The following is a 20,473-nucleotide window of genomic DNA, read 5'->3' as shown; positions in this document are numbered from 1 at the left end:
GAAAACATTGAAAGTGGCATGTAAATAAGGTTAATTTGCACTTCTGATCTGTCTATCAATTTCGAAGACTGAAACGAAAATACAGTGGAGGCGGATACTGTATTTATAGAGGCTCCATATATGGTTACTGTAAAAGGAGATGTCGTCCTAAATTACACAATACTGTCCCTGGCCACCTCAGTCTATGCCACACGTGCAGCAACCTCACAGAAGACACTTATTTGGGAGGAAAGAAGTCTCAAAATACATGCCAGTGTTGCAAGCCAAAAATGACCACCCTCATGAATATTGCTTGTCTGCCTCAAGCACTTGACATAGGTAGTGAAAGTTGCCATCCTCTAATGTGAAAGGGGCCAGCCCAGCCAGGGGTGGACAGCTGTTTGCAGTGAGCAGTATTAGACAATCGATGCTCAACCAATACACTGATGTAGAGTTTCACATGGAATATACACTAAAGATAAAAAAGGAACTACTTCCACAAGAACCAAATCAGTTTGCCTTTCATGTGTAATAGAGCCCCACACCATGACACTACTGCCCCCATACCGATCATGGTCAAGAATAGTTGCCTTGGCATACCGCTCACTGCTACATCGGCAACAAGGTTTTCTGCCATCTGTGAATCTGAGGAAAAACCTTGATTTGTCTGTAAACATGTTGTAATGCCATTGGCGCACTACCCATCCCTGATGTTGCCTAGCTCACCCCAAAGCTTATATGGTAAGCTGTTAAGGTCACACCCTTAACAGCGTGCCTTGTTTTCATGTGGGCTGCATTGAGCTGGTTTCTAGAATGTTGAAATAGATTTCAATCTATTGCATAGTGCAATAAATTAAAGAGACTACCTTGTCTTGGTGTAATTTCTTTTAGGCCTGCCACACCCAGATCTCACTGCAACCCCCCTGTTTGACAACACTTGTCCTACATTCCCCTTCTATCGTACACACAAAATCCACCATTTTGTCTGTTCATTGAGATAGTGTATCGGAGGCATTTTTAAGTGTGTGTTTAGATCCATTGATCCCCTATAGGCGCACACAGTTTGGCTTCTGTGTGCACATGCATCACATGCTTTTCTTGCATGTTGTGAAATTTCATTGTGATCAGTGTTGCATTGAGATGCAAAGCCAGGGTATTGCCAATGTACACCTCAGTGACAGCTACATTTTCGTCATTAGTTCCCTTACATTTTGTCTGAAGTATATATCAGCTCTCTCAATAAGGCCAAATTGGTCAACTTTGATCAATCACAAGGACACCTATTTACATATTTCAATTCATTGAACCTCAAAAAAATGGGATGGGTTTTCTTTTGTGCCTGAATGATGTACGCCTCCAACCATGCTCCGTGGTCAGGTTGGAGCTGTGTGATGGGATTAGCCACACAACCAGTTGGAACAACTTCTTCTGCAGCAAGACCTCACACAGCTCTTCTTACTGTCAAAAACAAGCAGTCAATGTAATAAGGAGTAAAAATATAAGTATATATATATATACAAAATTCTAGATTTTACAAGTATAGTTGAGAGATGATTTCTTGCAACAGGTATAACTGGGATCGGACAAGGTCTGAAAGTTTAGCAAAAGAACGGCTGGAACAGCATATTGGACATCGGCCAGTGAGAACAGGTGGTGTTGTCACTGAAGTAGACAGTAGCGATGTAAGCCGGCTGGACCTGCAGATACTGGTGGTAACTGAGCTGGAGAGGAAGCAGTACTTGGAGAGAGAGGTGATTTGCCTGAAGGCTGTTGCCTACGACTGAGTAACTTCTGTGTTATTCAAGACCTCAAGTTTGACAGTATGACTGATAAATTGATGTTTATGAGGATGAAAGAGACTGATAGTTTTATGCTCAGTTTGTACACAGACATAAGTGGCCCAAGGGCAGACAGCAGACACCCTAGATTGAAAAACATTTAGGGTTAATTCACGGACTGCCTTCAGGATTGTGCTTTTGAAAATAAAATTACATCATACACAAGCTCTCCAATGCCTCTGCCTTTGTTCTTAAAGAGATTAAGTTTTCACTAATCCTGCATTGAATATTACTTTTTCTTTTCTCTGTTACAGGCTATCATTCACATGCTACAAGGACATGACATGCAGGCTGCAGTATATGGTGCAATGAAGATGTCAGCTACAGAGCGCAAGAGACGAGCAGTTATGTTGAGGAACCAACATTTGAGCTGGCGTGAGAGTGTTAAGAGTGACAGTCACTCCACTGCTCACACTGATGTGCTGCAAGAAGGTAAGCCCCTCCACTGCTCACACTGACATACCGCAGGAAGTTAAGCCCCTCCACTGCTCACACTGACATACCACAGGAAGTTAAGCCCCTCCACTGCTCACACTGACATACCGCAAGAAAGTAAGCCCCTCCACTGCTCACACTGACATACCGCAGGAAGTTAAGCCCCTCCACTGCTCTGACTGACATACCACAGGAAGTTAAGCCCCTCCACTGCTCACACTGACATACCGCAAGAAAGTAAGCCCCTCCACTGCTCACACTGACATACCGTAGGAAGTTAAGCCCCTCCACTGCTCTGACTGACATACCACAGGAATGTAGGCCCCTCCACTGCTCACACTGACATACCACAGGAATGTAAGCCCCTCCACTGCTCACACTGACATACCTCAGGAATGTAAGCACCGCCTCTGTTCACACTGACATACCTCAGGAATGTAAGCCCCTCCACTGCTCACACTGACATACCGCAAGAAAGTAAGTCCCTCCACTGCTCATACTGACATACCGCAGGAAGTTAAGCCCCTCCACTGCTCACACTGACATACCGCAGGAAGTTAAGCCCCTCCACTGCTCACACTGACATACCGCAGGAAGTTAAGCCCCTCCACTGCTCACACTGACATACCGCAGGAAGTTAAGCCCCTCCACTGCTCACACTGACATACCGCAGGAAGTTAAGCCCCTCCACTGCTCACACTGACATACCACAGGAATGTAAGCCCCTCCACTGCTCACACTGACATACCGCAGGAATGTAAGCCCCGCCTCTGTTCACACTGACATACCTCAGGAATGTAAGCCCCTCCACTGCTCACACTGACATACCGCAAGAAAGTAAGCCCCTCCACTGCTCATACTGACATACCGCAGGAATGTAAGCACCACCTCTGCTCACACTGACATACCGCAGGAATGTAAGCACCGCCTCTGTTCACACTGACATACCACAATGTAAGCCCCTCCCCTGCTCATACTGATATGCTGCAAGAAGGTAAGCACCTCCACTGCTCAAAATGACATACCGCAGGAATGTAAGCCCCTCCACTGCTCACACTGACATACTGCAGGAATGTAAGCCCCTCCAATGCTCATACTGAGATGCAGCAGGAATGTAAGCCCCTCTACTGCTCATACTGACATACCGCAGGAATGTAAGCACCTCCACTGCTCACACTGACATACCGCAGGAATGTAAGCACCGCCTCTGTTCACACTGACATACCACAATGTAAGCCCCTCCACTGCTCATACTGATATGAAGCAGGAATGTATGCACCGCCTCTGCTCACACTGAGATGCAGCAAGAATGTAAGCACCTCCTCTGCTCATACTGACATACCACAGGAAGGTAAGCCCCTCCACTGCTCACACTGATATACTGCAGGAATGTAAGCCCCTCCACTGCTCATACTGAGATGCAGCAGGAATGTAAGCCCCTCCACTGCTCATGCTGAGATGCAGCAGGAATGTAAGCACCGCCTCTGTTCACACTGAGATGCAGCAGGAATGTAAGCCCCTCCACTGCTCATACTGACATACCACAGGAATGTAAGCCCCTCCAATGCTCATACTGAGATGCAGCAGGAATGTAGGCCCCTCCTCTGTTCACACTGAGATACCACAGGAATGTAAGCCCCTCCACTGCTCATACTGAGATGCAGCAGGAATGTAAGCCCCTCCACTGCTCATGCTGAGATGCAGCAGGAATGTAAGCACCGCCTCTGTTCACACTGAGATGCAGCAGGAATGTAAGCCCCTCCACTGCTCATACTGACATACCACAGGAATGTAAGCCCCTCCAATGCTCATACTGAGATGCAGCAGGAATGTAAGCCCCTCCTCTGTTCACACTGAGATACCACAGGAATGTAAGCCGCTCCACTGCTCATACTGAGATGCAGCAGAAATGTAAGCACCTCCTCTGCTCATTCTGACATACCGCAGGAATGTAAGCCCCTCCACTGCTCATACTGAGATGCAGTAAGAATGTAAGCACCTCCACTGCTCATACTGAGATCCCACAGGAATGTAAGCACCTCCTCTGTTCACACTGAGATACCAAAGGAATGTAAGCCCCTCCAATGCTCATACTGAGATGCAGCAGGAATGTTAGCATCTCCTCTGTTCACACTGAGATGCAGCAGGAATGTAAGCCCCTCCACTGCTCATAGTGAGATGCCGTTGAAATGTAAGCACCTGCTCTGCTCATACTGACATACTGCAGGAATGTAAGCACCTCCTCTGCTCATACTGAGATACAGCAGGAATGTAAGCACCTCCTCTGCTCACACTGAGATGCAGTAGGAATGTAAGCACCTCAACTGCTCATACTGAGATCCCACAGGAATGTAAGCACCTCCTCTGTTCACACTGAGATACCACAGGAATGTAAGCCCCTCCAATGCTCATACTGAGATGCAGCAGGAATGTTAGCACCTCCTCTGCTCATGCTGAGATGCAGCAGGAATGTAAGCACCGCCTCTGTTCACACTGAGATGCAGCAGGAATGTAAGCCCCTCCACTGCTCATACTGACATACCACAGGAATGTAAGCCCCTCCAATGCTCATACTGAGATGCAGCAGGAATGTAAGCACCTCCTCTGTTCACACTGAGATACCACAGGAATGTAAGCCCCTCCAATGCTCATACTGAGATGCAGCAGGAATGTTAGCACCTCCTCTGCTCATACTGACATACCGCAGGAATGTAAGCCCCTCCAATGCTCATACTGAGATGCAGCAGGAATGTTAGCACATCCTCTGCTCATACTGACATACCGCAGGAATGTAAGCCCCTCCAATGCTCATACTGAGATGCAGCAGGAATGTTAGCACATCCTCTGCTCATACTGACATACCACAGGAATGTAAGCCCCTCCAATGCTCATACTGAGATGCAGCAGGAATGTAAGCACCTCCTCTGCTCATACTGACATACCGCAGGAATGTAAGCCCCTCCAATGCTCATACTGAGATGCAGCAGGAATGTTAGCACATCCTCTGCTCATACTGACATACCGCAGGAATGTAAGCCCCTCCAATGCTCATACTGAGATGCAGCAGGAATGTAAGCACCTCCACTGCTCACACTGAGATCCAATCAATGCATTTTGTCTGTTCTCATGGTCGCAGTGGCGCATTCATACATAAGACAACAGTCATGAGTGATGTCATCCGACGTACTACTTACTTTTCATAAATCATGTGACCCTACACCTAAACCTAATAAGGATTTCCGTCCTCTTTGGATTATCAAGGCCATGATGTTAATGCGAACAAGACAGGATCAAAGATGCGTGATGCAGAGTTAAACATTTTCACCTCAAAGAAAATTACCAAATATGTACAACAATGTTTTCTACTGTATGACATCGCTGCCTGTGACCGACTTTTACAAAATGGCGTACAATACATTGGATTTTCAGAGGAGGATTTCTTTGATTGAGGGATGGTACATAAATGTATACATAAATGTTTCATGGAGGTAAAAGGAAACAATCAGACAATCTGTGTACTGTTATTTGTTTTTATGTTTTCCAATGTAACCAAGAGAATTTGTCAGAAATACAGATAACTGCCGTCGTCGTTGTGCGTGACTTTGCGCCAGTCATGGCTTCTCACACAGGACGCAAACGTTTACGATTTCTGTTAAATTTACCTCATCATTGTAATGTATATATTTTTTTTCAGTAATTTTTGCTACGATACTCTTCCCACGATTATTCTCAACGCGCCAGCCAATGTATTCAGCAATTAGGCGAATGGATCTCTCAAAATAGGAGAGTGTAAAATCTGCATTTTGCTTTGTTCACAAGTACAGTTTACAGTTTGATTCTAAAATGTATGAGGAATTCAGGGATGCATGTATCACAGGCAGGGGTCCGGAAACCGTCATATGCGCCGGACATGTCCGATTGGGAATCTCAAATGTCCGGTTTAAAATATTGCTTACCTGACATTTAAATTTTTCTGTCCGGACATTTTAAAAAGTATTGTCCGGACATTCTTAAATTTTGACCGGACGTGATCAACAGTTTGGACTGAGCAGTTTCTGTCTGCAGTTGTAACACAATGAAGATTATCTACACTGACAAGCTTTGTTTGTTTTGATTGCTGTAAATACATTGTACCTACATGATAGTCCAATCGGTCAATCACTGTAATAGGCAATAAACTGAGTTGACACTGATTAATCGAGGATTAATTACTGAGAACATCTTGTTAATTTGAGTAAAATGTGTTTACAGCTTCTTCAGATTCACAGCTGAGTTTGAGATGTACGTGATCTAATAGGCCAGCATACGTGAAACGTGATTTGTAAACACTATCCAATGTGGAGGAAAATGCACTTCGGTGTTCATGCTTGTGTATTTTCCCAAATATTCTAAACGATTCAAGGTTCATCGATGACGTTTCAGAATTATCATTGGTGTTTTGGTGAAAAACAGATTCCCGTGATCACTAATATGCTATTTTTGAAATTCAATCCTTCGACTAAATATCCAATATTTAGATTTCTAAACACGCTAATTTTGCATGTCTAAAATGACAGTGGATTATATCACAGAAGATGGAATTTCCCAGAGAATTCAAAACTTTTTGGGTGCTTGATTTATTTGAATTTTAGTCGACTTTGAAGTGCAGAGTTGCATCCCTTGGGCACGCCAGAAACCTATGATTATGTTTCTAGGTATGTCAGCACCATACCCATGCTTGTGGGTTTCACCGAGGGGGTAAACGTCTGAGACCTGCATCACATCGGGCTTTCCTCCCACATTAAGCTCACACACCGTGATATACCTGGAATAACTCACTCACTCACTCACACTCTTGTGATGTGAGGGTTGAAGAGGAGAGACATATATATTGTTGGATCATATTTCGGACATCATACGTTTTCAGACGGCCATGTTTATCGTGAATTACTCCCGCTATAACGAGGGTTGTGGTGTCAACAGTCATTGCAAATACTCAGATGATGGTTTGATGTGAATGAGATGTTTTACGGTTCTTGTGATTAGCAAATGTTTCTTAAGTATCCGAAAACCCATAACACAGGGATATATCTATTTGTTGCTGTGGCATCCGAGGGGGGTGGGGGTTAACACTCTAAAACCATATCATTCAACACAGACATAGGTTGACATTCGACTGAAGCACGACCAACTTATCAATGACTTAAGGCCAGGAAAGTAGTCCATCATAATCTGACCTCAGGTCATCACCATGGAGTAGCCAATCACTGGCCTGTAATTTGATCTCAGACATATGTTTGATACCAGTTATCACAAATAGGTTTCTAACCAACACATGCTCAACAAGAGGTACCTATCATCACCTCTGGTGCTCAGAACTGGGGATTAGATAACAAGCCTCGATCTTATCCTGCATTACTCCTTTAGGCATTTACTGCCAACTTTGACAGAAATGAGGCTGTGGTAGAGGATCACGAGACATCTTCTGAGTGGGATACCCACCTCAGCCTTGCTCAGATGCCGGATTGGATGTCAGACTGCCTGAGTGTGGTAGTGCCCTCTCCTGGAACAGGTGTTGACAAGAGGGAGACCATTTGGTCGCACCTCTATCCCGCCTGATCCTATGCTTAAGGATATGGTCCTATGGGACAAGGACTTCGCTCAATTACCACTCTCTCCAACGTTGGAGGTACGCCTTTGAGGACCTCACCTCCACGACAGATCTACCACTTGAAGCAGCATCGGCTTCTGCATGCCAACATAGACATTCTGTTACTAAAAAGATCTAATGAGATTATGTGCGCCCCAGCCACAACAGGATTCTACTGTCCCATCTTTCTTGTACCAAAAAAGGACTCCCAACTAGATGAGAATAATTCACTATCTCTCTGTGTTCATCGAGCGCTACCTGGAGCGTCCGCATTACTTCAGCCTAACTACCTAGAGAGCTTCAGGACAAGAATCAATGCTTACGACTCCCTGATCAGCCTCCACAACAGGATGCTTACCTGCATGTCCCTATCCATCCCAGTGACCGGAAGTTCCTCAGGTTCCAGTTCAATGGTGTCTACTACTGTCACCTGCTCTCCAGCAACCCCTCACAATTCGTCAGTGGCAAGTGCTCCTGGGATTGCTCATGTCAGCCCAGGATTTGATGAGCAGATGTCGCCTACACCTGCATCGGATCCAACAGTTCCTGAGGCTCTACATCAGACGCCAAGACCCTTGGATTATTTGAATTGGGAAACTTGATTCATTGCAGAGTGGAGACCTGTCACATACCGAGGAAACTCAACATATTGGCAGACAGTCTTTCTCATCAGGAAAGGGTAGTAGCTACAGAGTGGTTGCTCCACCTGGGGGTGTTTTGATGGATAATGTCAGTGTGGGACACACCTCACTTGGATCTCTGCACCACATGTTAAACAACAAGCTCCCAGTATACATCAGTTCAGTACCAGATCCTCAAGCTATTCAATTGGATGCTTTATTCATGGATTTATCGTGGATGTTTGCTTATGCCTTCCCTCCTTGGGCTGTCCTTGACAGAGTGATCCGTAAGATCGAGGAGTCAGACTGCAAGATCTTTCTCATAATGCCAGTATGGCAAGCCTGGACCTGCTTCCCCAGATGAAGAACTTCTCAGTTTACTGGAATGCCAAGATCTGTTACTACAACCAAGATCATGAAAAGAAATCTTCACGCTCTCCAACTTCACACTTGGAGGTTATTGAGCAAAAGATGTTATTCTCCTTCTACTCAAAATCATCTTTAGAGGCATGTGCTCCATCTTGGAGACCATCCTCCTCAGCCCTTCATGACCAAAGATGGGGAAAATACTGTCAGTGGCGCAGAAGATGAGGATTGGATTGGAAACTGTAACAATGCCTATAGTGGTTAAACTTCTTCATAGATTGACAAAGCCCAATATGGCACCATTGAGGGATACCGTTCTGTCCTTACATCAGTTCTACAACATGACAGGCTAAAAACTAGTACTCATCTAGTACTCATTTGTCTTATGAGATTGTTTATGATTGAGGTCCTGAAGACTCCATGCAATATTCCCAAATGGAACCTTTCAGTGGTTCTTTTGGCACATTTAGAGGCTTCATTTGAAAGAGAGATTGGAGCAATAATACTGTGAGTGCCTTTCCAGACTTGTTGGCACCAAAAAAATTAGGCCTCGTCTGTGGGAAGATTTTGACACAGATTTTACACAATTCCTGCTCTTGGCATGGATCCATGAGCTACCGGTAGACACCTTTGCCCTGTGCATGCTCTCAGAAACTATATAACAGCTACTCAAGCTCACTGGAGGCATAGAAAATGCTGTTTATATCATGCAAAACCAGCTTTAGTTGAGGACATAACTAAAGCCGCTGTAGCAGGTTGGCTCAAATCAACTATCTCTGACAGATATAGACATATGGAATTGGTGATTCCTATGTTTGGAACCTTTACAAGGCAGGAGATTAGGCCTTATCAACAAGCCTTGCCTCATGGAAGACTGTCCAGTTGTCAATGAAAGTCCAACATTTACCGCATTCTATTGAAGGTACATTCTGCTAAATTTATAATGTAGTTTTAGCCTCTGGGCTGGTAGTGGCAGATATATCATCACTCAATAGCTTGCCCCACCTTGACTAGAAAGTTGTGTTATTTTCTGCCTATTGTCTACCAGGTTTTAGACTCCTGTGTAGTGGATTTGCACAGTCTACACACTGTTTGTTATGTTTATAACTCCATAAATGCAGGTATTTTGCATAAATCTGGACCATGACTTGACACAGCATGCACAAAATACTGAAGCCAAGTCTAAGTAATAATGAAGAATGACCCAGTTGTACAGCTCAATTAGGATGTATCTGAACACTACAACTATATTTTATGTTGAAACCCTAACATCAGGGGTGAAAATGATCGAAAGTCATTGTCTTTTAGAGAATGTGAAACAGGATCATTTCACAGGCATCCAAGAGAAAAGTTAAAACTGCATGTAGACAAAATGTGCTTGCATCAATTCATGCCTTAGTTCAACTATGGCTGATGATATGCGTGATGTGTTGCAGGAGTGGGCCTTTACTGGGCAGAGCGACAGGCCAAGATACAACAGACCATTACCAACCCAACAGACAGGGAGATAGCTGCCACTATCTTGGCTGATCTACAGCATTCTGAAGAGGTGGAATTTCAGATCAAATTATCAGATCTGCACAATAAGGTAAATGGTGCTTGCAACATATGAATTTATTTTTTTCTGTTTCAATTTGCCAGATGATCAGCAAACAATATTCCTAACCTGATGTATTTTGAAGATCACTCTTAGTGGAAAGAAAATAGATGTCTGACGAACATGACTAAATATATTCACGTACATACATTATTCAAACATAAATAGCTAAAATTACCACAAAATGTCAGGTTGCTGATAAAAAAATGCATGGAAGAAAATTTCTGCTACTTACATAGCAGATGTGAATGCATTTTCCCAAGGCGAGGGAGTTCACTGACTATAAAAGTCCAGTCTCCACCCTTGCCGAACTAGTCTGGAATTTGATCAATGATCAAGATCTATATTGTAATAGAATGAGTCTTAGTTTACGAAGTGCATCAGATCACGTGGGCAACTTGATTAAAAACATGTAAAGATTTGGAAAGTATTTGTTGATGCCGATTTGGCGGGTACACATTCTTTGCAAGTCAGAGCAATGGTCAAGGTCATCATCGAGTTCAAAGCCTGAAGAAAATATTTGTTTACCACCTCAAGTTCAGTGAAACATCTTCAGGGTGGGGGTGTGATAAGAAAAGGTCATAAGTGACCTACCTTTAAGGTTAAGGTCACAGGTTATTTATACTTAAAGATGTTTGCCAGGTTTTGTCACTTTATGTAATGTATGTATGTAGCTGTTATCTTATTTGAAAATCAAAGGTATGACAAGTAATCACAGTCTGATGAAAATAGTATTTGCCCATGGCCTATCCCAATGAGCAACAAGTCAACTTCACTCCCAAATGAAGTGAAGTGAATACTATAGTACTGGTAGTTTGGAATTTGGTACATATCATCCTCTGGGGAACATTGGAGTGGTCAGGTTTCTAGTGATTGTACTCTGTTCTGCCTTTCTGTATATGAACTAACTCCTTGTATGCCATGTGTGTAAGATCTTGCACCTATGTGTCCAACTTGAAATAATCAGTCATGTGATTGGCTGAATGTGTGTATTGTACCATGAGATGATATGTCAATACAAAACATTGTATAAATGTATAAGGAGGAGAGGATGTGGACACTTTTATAATACTCTCATACTTTGTAAGAATGTTAAACAATATTAAGATCAAATAAATAATGTTGTTACTAGTTTGTTGATGATCTATATTAAAAAAAGAACTGCCAATAGTAGGTTGAAAGAAATGAAGCTTAATTTGATTTATTTGTGAAGGTTTGTGAACAATTTCTGGTGTCCTGATATTGTATCATGACTTTCCTCAAATGCAAAATGTGGATCATGTTAACACACACTTCTCATTTTCATCTAGACAATGAAGGAACTTAGTCAGATACTGAGGAAAGAAAGTCGAAGTCAACTGCTGGAACATTTTGACAACATAGCTTATGTAGTGCTTGGTGCAGTGGAGATTGGCGACAGTGAGAAGGTGTACATGGATGCATTACAGGAGAAATACAGAGTTCTACGTGACGCTGTGCTCCTTTTCTCAGTGAAAGACCAGTATGGTTCAGAGTGGATCAGGTAAGTCAAATGGGCAGGTATACATGTTATGGAAGCAGCATTGTTATATGATTTTCTTGTCACGCAGAAGTATAAGATTTTCAGATGATGCCCCTAGAGTACATTCTGTGCAGTCCATGCATCCATCATGTCCACTTCTGCTGAAGACTACACGGAGGAAAGCTGACGGCATGCCAGTACCTGTGTAACAGGCTGAAACATTCCCCTGGCCAGTGAGTTCTTCCCCGGGGAAGGTCTGGCCGTGGCAAACTTGTCCCCTTCCCTGGCCAGACCTTCCCTGCTGAAATGAGGTGGGCAAGGTTCAGTCCAGTCCAGTTCTATCTCATCCTGGGCCTGTTCCTCTCCACTGTGGTCATACAGTGTCCTGGTGGAGATATATGTAATTCACTAATTTCAGCTTTGTCACCTGGTGTGATGCAGAAAAGGTATGATTGATGACATACTTTTGAATAGGCATCAGTTAGTCGACAGCAAAATGGTCTACACGCAGGAATGGCCTGGCACTTGAAATTTGGCTTACCCAGCAACGACTCAAAGATTTTTGGGTGACTTTATGCTCACCTGGGACCAGAAGATCCTGCATGATAGTGCTTATACATACAATCTTTTCCCATGATATTCTGACCTCCACATTTTCCCATATTGGTTCTCGTGATGGTACTGCAATAGCTGATCATAGTTTGAACAGCCATGAGCGCTGATTTTGGCCTGGAAGCTCAGAGAATCCCCTGGTCCCTGCTTGGATGACCCTAGGCCTATCATGACAACATGTTAAACCCTCGCCTCATATCAAACCACACTGAAAAACAACACATCTTTCTTTCTTGCCAACCTCTACAGCATTCCCCCTGGATTAATTGAGTAGTATAGGTAATGGGGATTCTGGACCACTTCCACAGGAGCCAGATTTATATACCTATACAACCAATACAGGGGGAATTTTTTATGTGTAAACGCTGATGCAATTTAATGATCGTCATGAGTCGTATTAAAAGAAACATCAATATTAATTAATAATGAATAAAATTTACTATAGCCCACAGGGATATCGGAAAGGTAAAGGAGCAATAAAAAAATTAGCCACTGCGGCTAAGGTATCTAAAGATGTGGCCAAGGATTGGTTAAAGAAACAAGCAAATTGGCAAATATACTTACCGGCACCGCGTTATATACCGAGGAAGAAGTTTGATATTTTTACAACGAATGAAGTTCATCAGGCTGACCTCTTGTATCTTCCCCATGATAAGGTAAGACGCAAAACGTATAAAAACGCTTTAACCGTAGTGGATGTGGCTAGTTGATACAAAGAGGCTGAGCCATTAACCTCGAAAGATTCAACAGAAGTAGCTAATGCACTAAGTCGCATGTATAAATGCGGACCACTAAAATCGCCTAAGTTATTTCAAGTAGATCCCGGTCGCGAGTTTATGGGATCAGTAACTAAACTGTTAACAAAGCACGATGTCGAAATCAGGCGTGGTGAAAAAGAGGCCCACCGTAGTCAAGCTAACGTTGAAAGATTTAACCGGACATTAGCGGAACGTTTGTTTGGCTATCAGTATGGGATCGAAATGAAATCGGATAGATTAAGATCAACCGAATAGGTGAAACGATTATCAGCTGTTGTATCAGCGCTGAATAATGAAGTAACGAGATTAATCGGGAAGAAACCATCCGATGCGATTAAAATGAAATCTGTGACTTCCGAATCTTCAGCACCGAGGAGAGGCAAAGAACAAAAACTTCCGGATAAAGTAAGCGTAAGATATTTATACCAGCCCGGTGAACTCGTAGGAGGCCTACGTCGCGCAACCGATCTGATTTGGTCCCTTAAGACATATAATATTAGTCGATTGGTTATGAAAGAAGGAGAGCCTATTCTTTATTATCTTAAAGATCGACTGGGCAGGGCATTTGTACGAGAAGAGTTGCTTATAGTTCCCGACGATACAGTATTACCACCATAACCATCAGCATAGGTAGTAACACCATCCTTATCAATCCATCTCTTTGTATCTAAGGGGGGTAATGATGTCTTGTTCATTCTTAATCCATATATCCTATGATTGTAACTTCTTAAAGAGTTCATCTCGTGTTTGAATGTTCTACCGTTGAATAATGCTTCTTTGTACTGTTCGTGTTTGATATGCTTTTTTACCACATACTTCTTAACGCCCTTAGCTTTTCTTATCTCTCCATTATCGGACTTCTTTATAGAATACATCTTAGGTCTTAATACGACATACTCCACAATTGGGGTCCCAGCACATTCATCCTTCATCTTACCTAACACCTTTATATTTACTACGCTGTGCAGTGGATTATCTTTTGGGTAATCGCTCGTGTCGTACATATCTATTCTCTTTCAGATTAAATACTTGGGGCACTTATTGCATTTTCCTGGCTCAAGAAAATCTACATGACATAGTTGTAACCATTTTCCTTAATAAAAATTGTTACCACACAAAAAACTTTGTTTTTGTATGATATACGTCCACCCTTATGGTGCCTCACCCTCCACGGCGCGTCACGCCAAGGGAAGCAACTCTCACCCAAATCACTTTCCTTATGTCATCTGACAAAGACAGACGTGCTGTTTTTTTCAAGACAAAACAAAGTACAAGATAATCGTTCGTACAAGAACCATGGCAGACCAAACTGTATGTATGGTACATTTCTTTCATGCAAAGGCGTAATACCTCGCAATATAAAGTTATAAAGTTGTAATTATGTGACACGTGTACGATACCTTTGAATCAAAGGCCGTCGTAGCGTCCATTTTGTAGTGCCACGTATGATACATGTAACACCAGGGCCATCAAAAACGGCTTGGGTTTTTTAATGTTATATCATCGGGCTTTAGGCTACAATCTTTTCCTTTAAATTAAACCCAAGGTGGTGTGTTAATTATTTTTAAATTACACTTACCTTTTTTACGGGTTTTTTACACCTTCGCGCGTAACACGCCCACTTTGGTGTTATAATTATACTTCGACATTGGCTATTAGTATCGCCTTACCAATCACATTCTAAATTACGCCTTTGCTTCTAGTTACACAATTTATGCACGTATCTTTCCGATCTTTCAATTGCACTGATACACTTTATTACCCTTCCCGCCAAACTAAAAAATTACGGTCTTTTTTACAGACCTTCAAACTGTGTACGGGGTGCTCGGCTTCGATTCCCCCCCAAGACAGGCATGATACTTGCATAAAGTGTTTGGCCGAAGACGGGCATGACGATGGGTCATGCCCGATCTGTGTTGCATTCACACCACAGGCGCAGAAAAAGAGAAATGTGGACCTCTTACACTTTAAGGGTCTATTGAAGGCGGGGGTGGACATTAGATCGGCAAGGACAGCCCCCCCCCCCTCTAAAAAAGTAAGAAAGGGTAAAAAAGCAGCTGAGACTGTCTCTTCCGCTCCCTCCCCGGGGGCCGGGGGAGAAGGCTCTAGGGTCCCCGGCACAATCACTGCACCCTCTCCTGCACCGTCTTTGGCAGACATCTCTGCCTTGTTGAGGTCGCAGATGGCGTCGATGATGGAGGAGGTAAAGTCTCAGCTCCGAGAGGAGATGCGGACCGAGCCTTCCCCGTTGTCGGCGCCGGACGCGGCTTCGAGACCTTGTGATATGCCCGGCGTCGGCCGAGGCAGGCCACTTGGTCTCGGGGACGATCTCAGACCGGGCTTCGGCGCCGGCTCGAGGTCGCTCCCCAGCGGAGGGGTGGCGGGCACTGGCCCGTTCACTACCGACGCACAGTTCTCCCTAGCGGAGCCAGACGCCTCCTCCGAGGTCGAGGCTTCCTCTAGCGGATTTTCTAGCCCAGAGCCAGGTGGGTTCCTTGAACCCCCGGCACCTCGGGACCGGGACTCGGCTTCGGGCCGGGTGCAGCCCGGGGATGCGAAGGCCCAGGCCTTCGGGCGTCCCCTTCCGACTTCGTCTGCCGCTTCTCTCGGGGAAGAGTCGATTAATTTCGGCTCGGAATCAAGAGAGGAGGAGTGGATGGAGGAGGGGGGAGACGACTCGGAGACCTCAGGAATATTTTCCTTCGTTTCCTCGTTGAGGCATGTACGGGACAAGATTGTCCAGGTACTGCCTCAGGTGGCTGCGCCCATGCCCCAGTCGGATCCGACTGAGTTCCGCCTTCCGGGGGACACTTTTGCTCCGAGCAAGGCGCCCCAGGTGCGGCTCCGTATTCTGTCCTCATTGGTGCATGAAGTCATCAACCCTCTGTTGTCGGGTGCCCGCAGGAAGTTCGACCTGCCCGAACTTATTAAACGGTACCCGTTAGCAGAGGATGGTGATTTTGAGGTACCGGTGGTGGACGAATGCGTCTGGACCTCCGTTACCCTGGGGGGGTCTTCGACCCCCAACTTGGCTAAGGTCAAGCAGGGCCGGCGGTTCCACCCTATCGCGTGCGGTACGGAGCTGAAGGCTGCTTACTTTGCTTCGAGGAGCAATATCGTAACGCATGTCAGCAGCTCCGGGTGTCCGTACACTCCGCTTATCTGAGGGACGCTATTCGTAGCTGTGCCTCGCAGATGATGTGCGCAGTCATGGGCATGCGCAGGCTGTGGATGTCGGTATCCAAATACTCGGCTTCCACACGCCAGGATCTACTTGCTTTGCCTTATAAGATGGGTGCCACCCTCTTCCCTGGGGCTCAGCAGGTGGTCCGAGAGGCCGCACAGTTGTATGCCTCCATCAAGGATTCTAAGGCCTTGTTGGAGGTACCATGCGTTAAACCGCGTAAGCGGACCTCTCCACTTGCTTCCTCCTACGCTGATGCGCCGGGTCAGAAGTCTGCACCTGCTTGGAAGCAGCCGATTCCTTCAGGTAAGGGCGCCGGGAGGAGCAAGAGAGGCCGGGGCAGGGCAGCTGGTCGAGGCCAGCAGCCTTTTCGCGGGGCCGGGAACCCATCAGGTTCCCATTAGCGCCCGAAGCCGACAGCCGGGGTCCACTGCCTCAAGCCGGATGTCCCAGTAGGCGGCCGACTGGCTCTATTCCTGCAGGAATGGGAGACAGTCACATCCAATCCCTGGACCCTGTCCACTCTAAGGGATGGCCATTTGCCTCGGTGGAAACATCATCCGCCCCCCTTCTCCGGGATAAAGCACACTCCGGTGCCTGCTACCCTAGAGAGGGCGGAATTCCTCCGTGCCGAGGTCGACGCACTTCTTATGAAGGCTGCGATCGAACCGGTTCCCGTGGGACAGGAAAGCGAGGGCTTCTACTCGACATATTTCCTAGTCACCAAAAAAGACGGAGGGTTCAGGCCTATTCTCAGTCTGAGAAGGCTGAACAAACTTATAGAGGTACCGTCCTTCAGGATGGAGACACTGTGCTCGGTGATCTCAGCTGTCGAGACCGGAGAATGGCTAACGTCAATAGACCTAAAAGACGCCTATCTCCACGTACCCATACACCCCGAGTTCAAGAAATACCTCAGGTTTTCTTTCGACGGGAGGGGTTATCAGTTCAGGGTTCTACCATTCGGGATCGCTATGGCCCCGAGGGTGTTCACCAAGCTGATGTTGATTCCCGCCCAAGTGGCCAGGTCAAAAGGTCGGTTCTGCCATCCGTACCTCGACGACTGGTTACTAAGAGCTCTATCGCAATCCCTGAGTCAGATAGCTACACAACAAGTGAAAGATATTTTGATCACTCTAGGGTGGATAGTCAATCTTAAGAAGTCAGATCTGAGCCCTACTCAGAATCTAGTCTTCCTAGGGGCGAATTTCAACACGGTGAGCGGACTTGTATCTCTGTCACAAGATCGCATTACCAAGGTCAGAAGTGTAACTTCCCAGTTCCTTCTGTCCGCCAGTCACACTGCTCGTACATGGCTCCAGTTACTGGGCAACATGGCGGCGACAGTGGATGTGGTTTGGCGGGCGCGCTTGAGAATGAGACCCATTCAACAAGCGCTCCGTCGACTTTGGGTGAACTCGGAAGATCTCGAGACTGTTCTCGAGACTCCGCAGTGGCTCAATGCACACCTTCAGTGGTGGACCGAGGTCGGGAATCTGTCCCGGGGGCTCCCCCTCGACACTCCCGTGCCGTCTCTCACAGTTCAAACAGACGCGTCACTCTCCGGCTGGGGAGGCGTTCTGAACGATCACACTGCCTCGGGACTATGGTCCCAGCAGGAGATCAAACTGCATATCAATGTGCTAGAACTGAGAGCGGTCAGGTTGGTGTTCCAACGCTTCCTGGATCTGCTTCGTGGCCAAGTGGTGCGTCTAGAGATGGACAACCAAACGGCGATGACTTACATCCGGAAGCAGGGGGGAACGGTGTCTCCGTCGCTTCTCCAAGAGACGTGGCAGTTCCTCCTATGGTGCGACTCACACGTTATCAGGGTGCTACCTGTTTATCTCCCGGGGGTAGACAACGTCCGTGCGGACGCTCTGTGGAGTGGAGGCTCGACCCGGGGATATTCGGGATTATCTCCGCATGGCCGCATCGACAGTCCGGGGGTACTCTACAGCTATCGCTGCCTTTCACGTCCCCGTCGACGGGGCACTTTTGGGTGCGCACCCATTAGTGCAGCGTTTTTTGGCAGGTGTGGACAGGATCTGACCGCCTGTCCGGCGGATCAGTCCCCCTTGGGAATTGTCAATCGTTCTTGATTGGCTGTCCGGTCCTTCCTTTCGGGATCTGTCGTCTCTCTCTCTTCAGCTGTTGAGCTGGAAGACGGCGTTCCTTGTGGCGGTAACGTCCGGCAGACGGGTAGGCGACATTCACGCAATGTCAGCCGATCCCGAACTAACTGTCTTTCACCGGGACAGGGTCAGTATTCGCCTGCCGGACTCTTACCGTCCTAAGGTCGCACACGCCTTCCACGTGACGGCTCCTATTGAGCTACCTGCGCTTTCACAGCCTTCCTCGTCGGGGACCACTACAAAACATGCTCATGTCTTGGATGTCCGCAGGACCCTTAAGTCCTATATCAGCAGAACTAAGGGTATCCGTAAGGATAATCAACTATTTTGCTGTTATGGCGGTAGGAAGGCTGGCTCACCTGCGAGCAAACAAACTATCTCGAGGTGGATAGTCTCTACTATATGTACGGCGTACACACTTCAAGGCAGGGACCCCCCTACCAAGTTGAAGGCTCATTCGGTTAGAGCAGTGGCTACGACACAAGCGTATGCCGCGGCTCTGCCCATTGAGGAGATCTGCTCCGCGGCTATTTGGAGCCAGCCGAGCACGTTCATCAAACATTACCAACTCGACAAATACTCAAGCGAGCGTGCTCGGTTTGGTCAGTCAGTTCTCCGAACTGGGCAAAGTTCTACATCTCTAGCCGATTGAGCCTTCGAGATTTTAGACCGCCCGGACCGGTTATAACACTGCTCAGTAACGGTCCCGATTTTATCTTCTACGGTCGATACAATACCAGCCATTACTACTCGATAATCATCGTATTTGCACATGCACTCCTTCGATTTACGGGGACCCTCTGGCCTAGCTCTGTGCGGGTTTATAGTCTCTCGTGATCTGTGCCCCCAATATCACTTGTTCAAAAAAGTGGGTGGGGTGGGGGGTGTGTGTGTCTCGAGTTCTCGATATGATAAGCCACAAAGAATGGCTCTTTTCATTGTGTATGGTCGATAACGCCCTGTCTCCAGCCCCCGCCTTTCGACGGTGGTGCCTCACGATAAGGTTGGTTCCATTTATTGAACTCTTGTTTATTCATTGAAATAATCAAAATACGATGTATTTATGCACGCTTGTTGCTGACGGATGCCACTTCCTAGATTATCTTTAGGAGTCTATCTTGATGCAATAAGTGCCCCAAGGAGGATTTAATCTGAAAGAGAATTTTACAAACCTGTAGAGGTTATGAATTCTCTGATGAAATCCTCCTTGGGGCCAGCCACCCGCCTCCCCACATTCCGTCAGCATTAGACATATGGAAAGTGATTTGGGTGAGAGTTGCTTCCCTTGGCGTGATGCGCCGTGGAGGGTGAGGCACCATAAGGGTGGACGCATATCATACAAAAACAAAGTTTTTTGTGTGGTAACAATTTTTATTAAGGAAAATGGTTACAACTATGTCATGTAGATTTTCTTGAGCCAGGAAAATGCAATAAGTGCCCCAAGGAGGATTTCATCAGAGAATTCATAACCTCTACAGGTTTGTAAAATTTTTCTGCCATATCTTTATACACATCCTTGGTTTGTATTTCCATCAACAAAGAATCTGTGTCGGTATATAACACCTCGCATCTATCACCATATTTCTTCTTAAGTTCGTTGTAATAAAAGTCATACATTAAGTGTTTTGACAAATCAAGAATACTCATACCAACGTACACCGGTCGGTTGAATTTTATATTACTCTTCTGCATATGTAGAGCGGCTAAGTCGTTATCGACTATCTTGCTTCTGTTAAAAGCCGGACTGGCTATAAGTTTCCTGAGTCTTTCTTCCTCATTAGATCTGACCAATTTAACATCAACACGCTTCCTTAGATTC

The 20,473-nt window shown here is 45.8% G+C and overlaps 1 protein-coding gene across 2 annotated transcripts in view; it reads left to right on the top strand.

Moving 5' to 3' along the window:
- Window positions 1-20,473, top strand: part of LOC124116969 — a 223,396-nt gene that overhangs the window by 20,008 nt on the left and 182,915 nt on the right. For both annotated transcript variants that reach the window (XM_046478630.2, XM_048401480.1), the window contains exons 7-10: window positions 1,547-1,730; window positions 2,072-2,249; window positions 10,304-10,455; window positions 11,775-11,986. In XM_046478630.2, coding sequence (XP_046334586.1) covers window positions 1,547-1,730; window positions 2,072-2,249; window positions 10,304-10,455; window positions 11,775-11,986 — 726 coding nt within the window. The remainder of the gene's footprint in view (window positions 1-1,546; window positions 1,731-2,071; window positions 2,250-10,303; window positions 10,456-11,774; window positions 11,987-20,473) is intronic.

Source organism: Haliotis rufescens, unplaced genomic scaffold (genome assembly GCF_023055435.1).
Source record: "Haliotis rufescens isolate VD_foot unplaced genomic scaffold, xgHalRufe1.0.p SCAF_22, whole genome shotgun sequence".
Taxonomy (NCBI): domain Eukaryota; kingdom Metazoa; phylum Mollusca; class Gastropoda; order Lepetellida; family Haliotidae; genus Haliotis; species Haliotis rufescens.
This window is presented reverse-complemented; position numbering and strand designations above follow the sequence as displayed.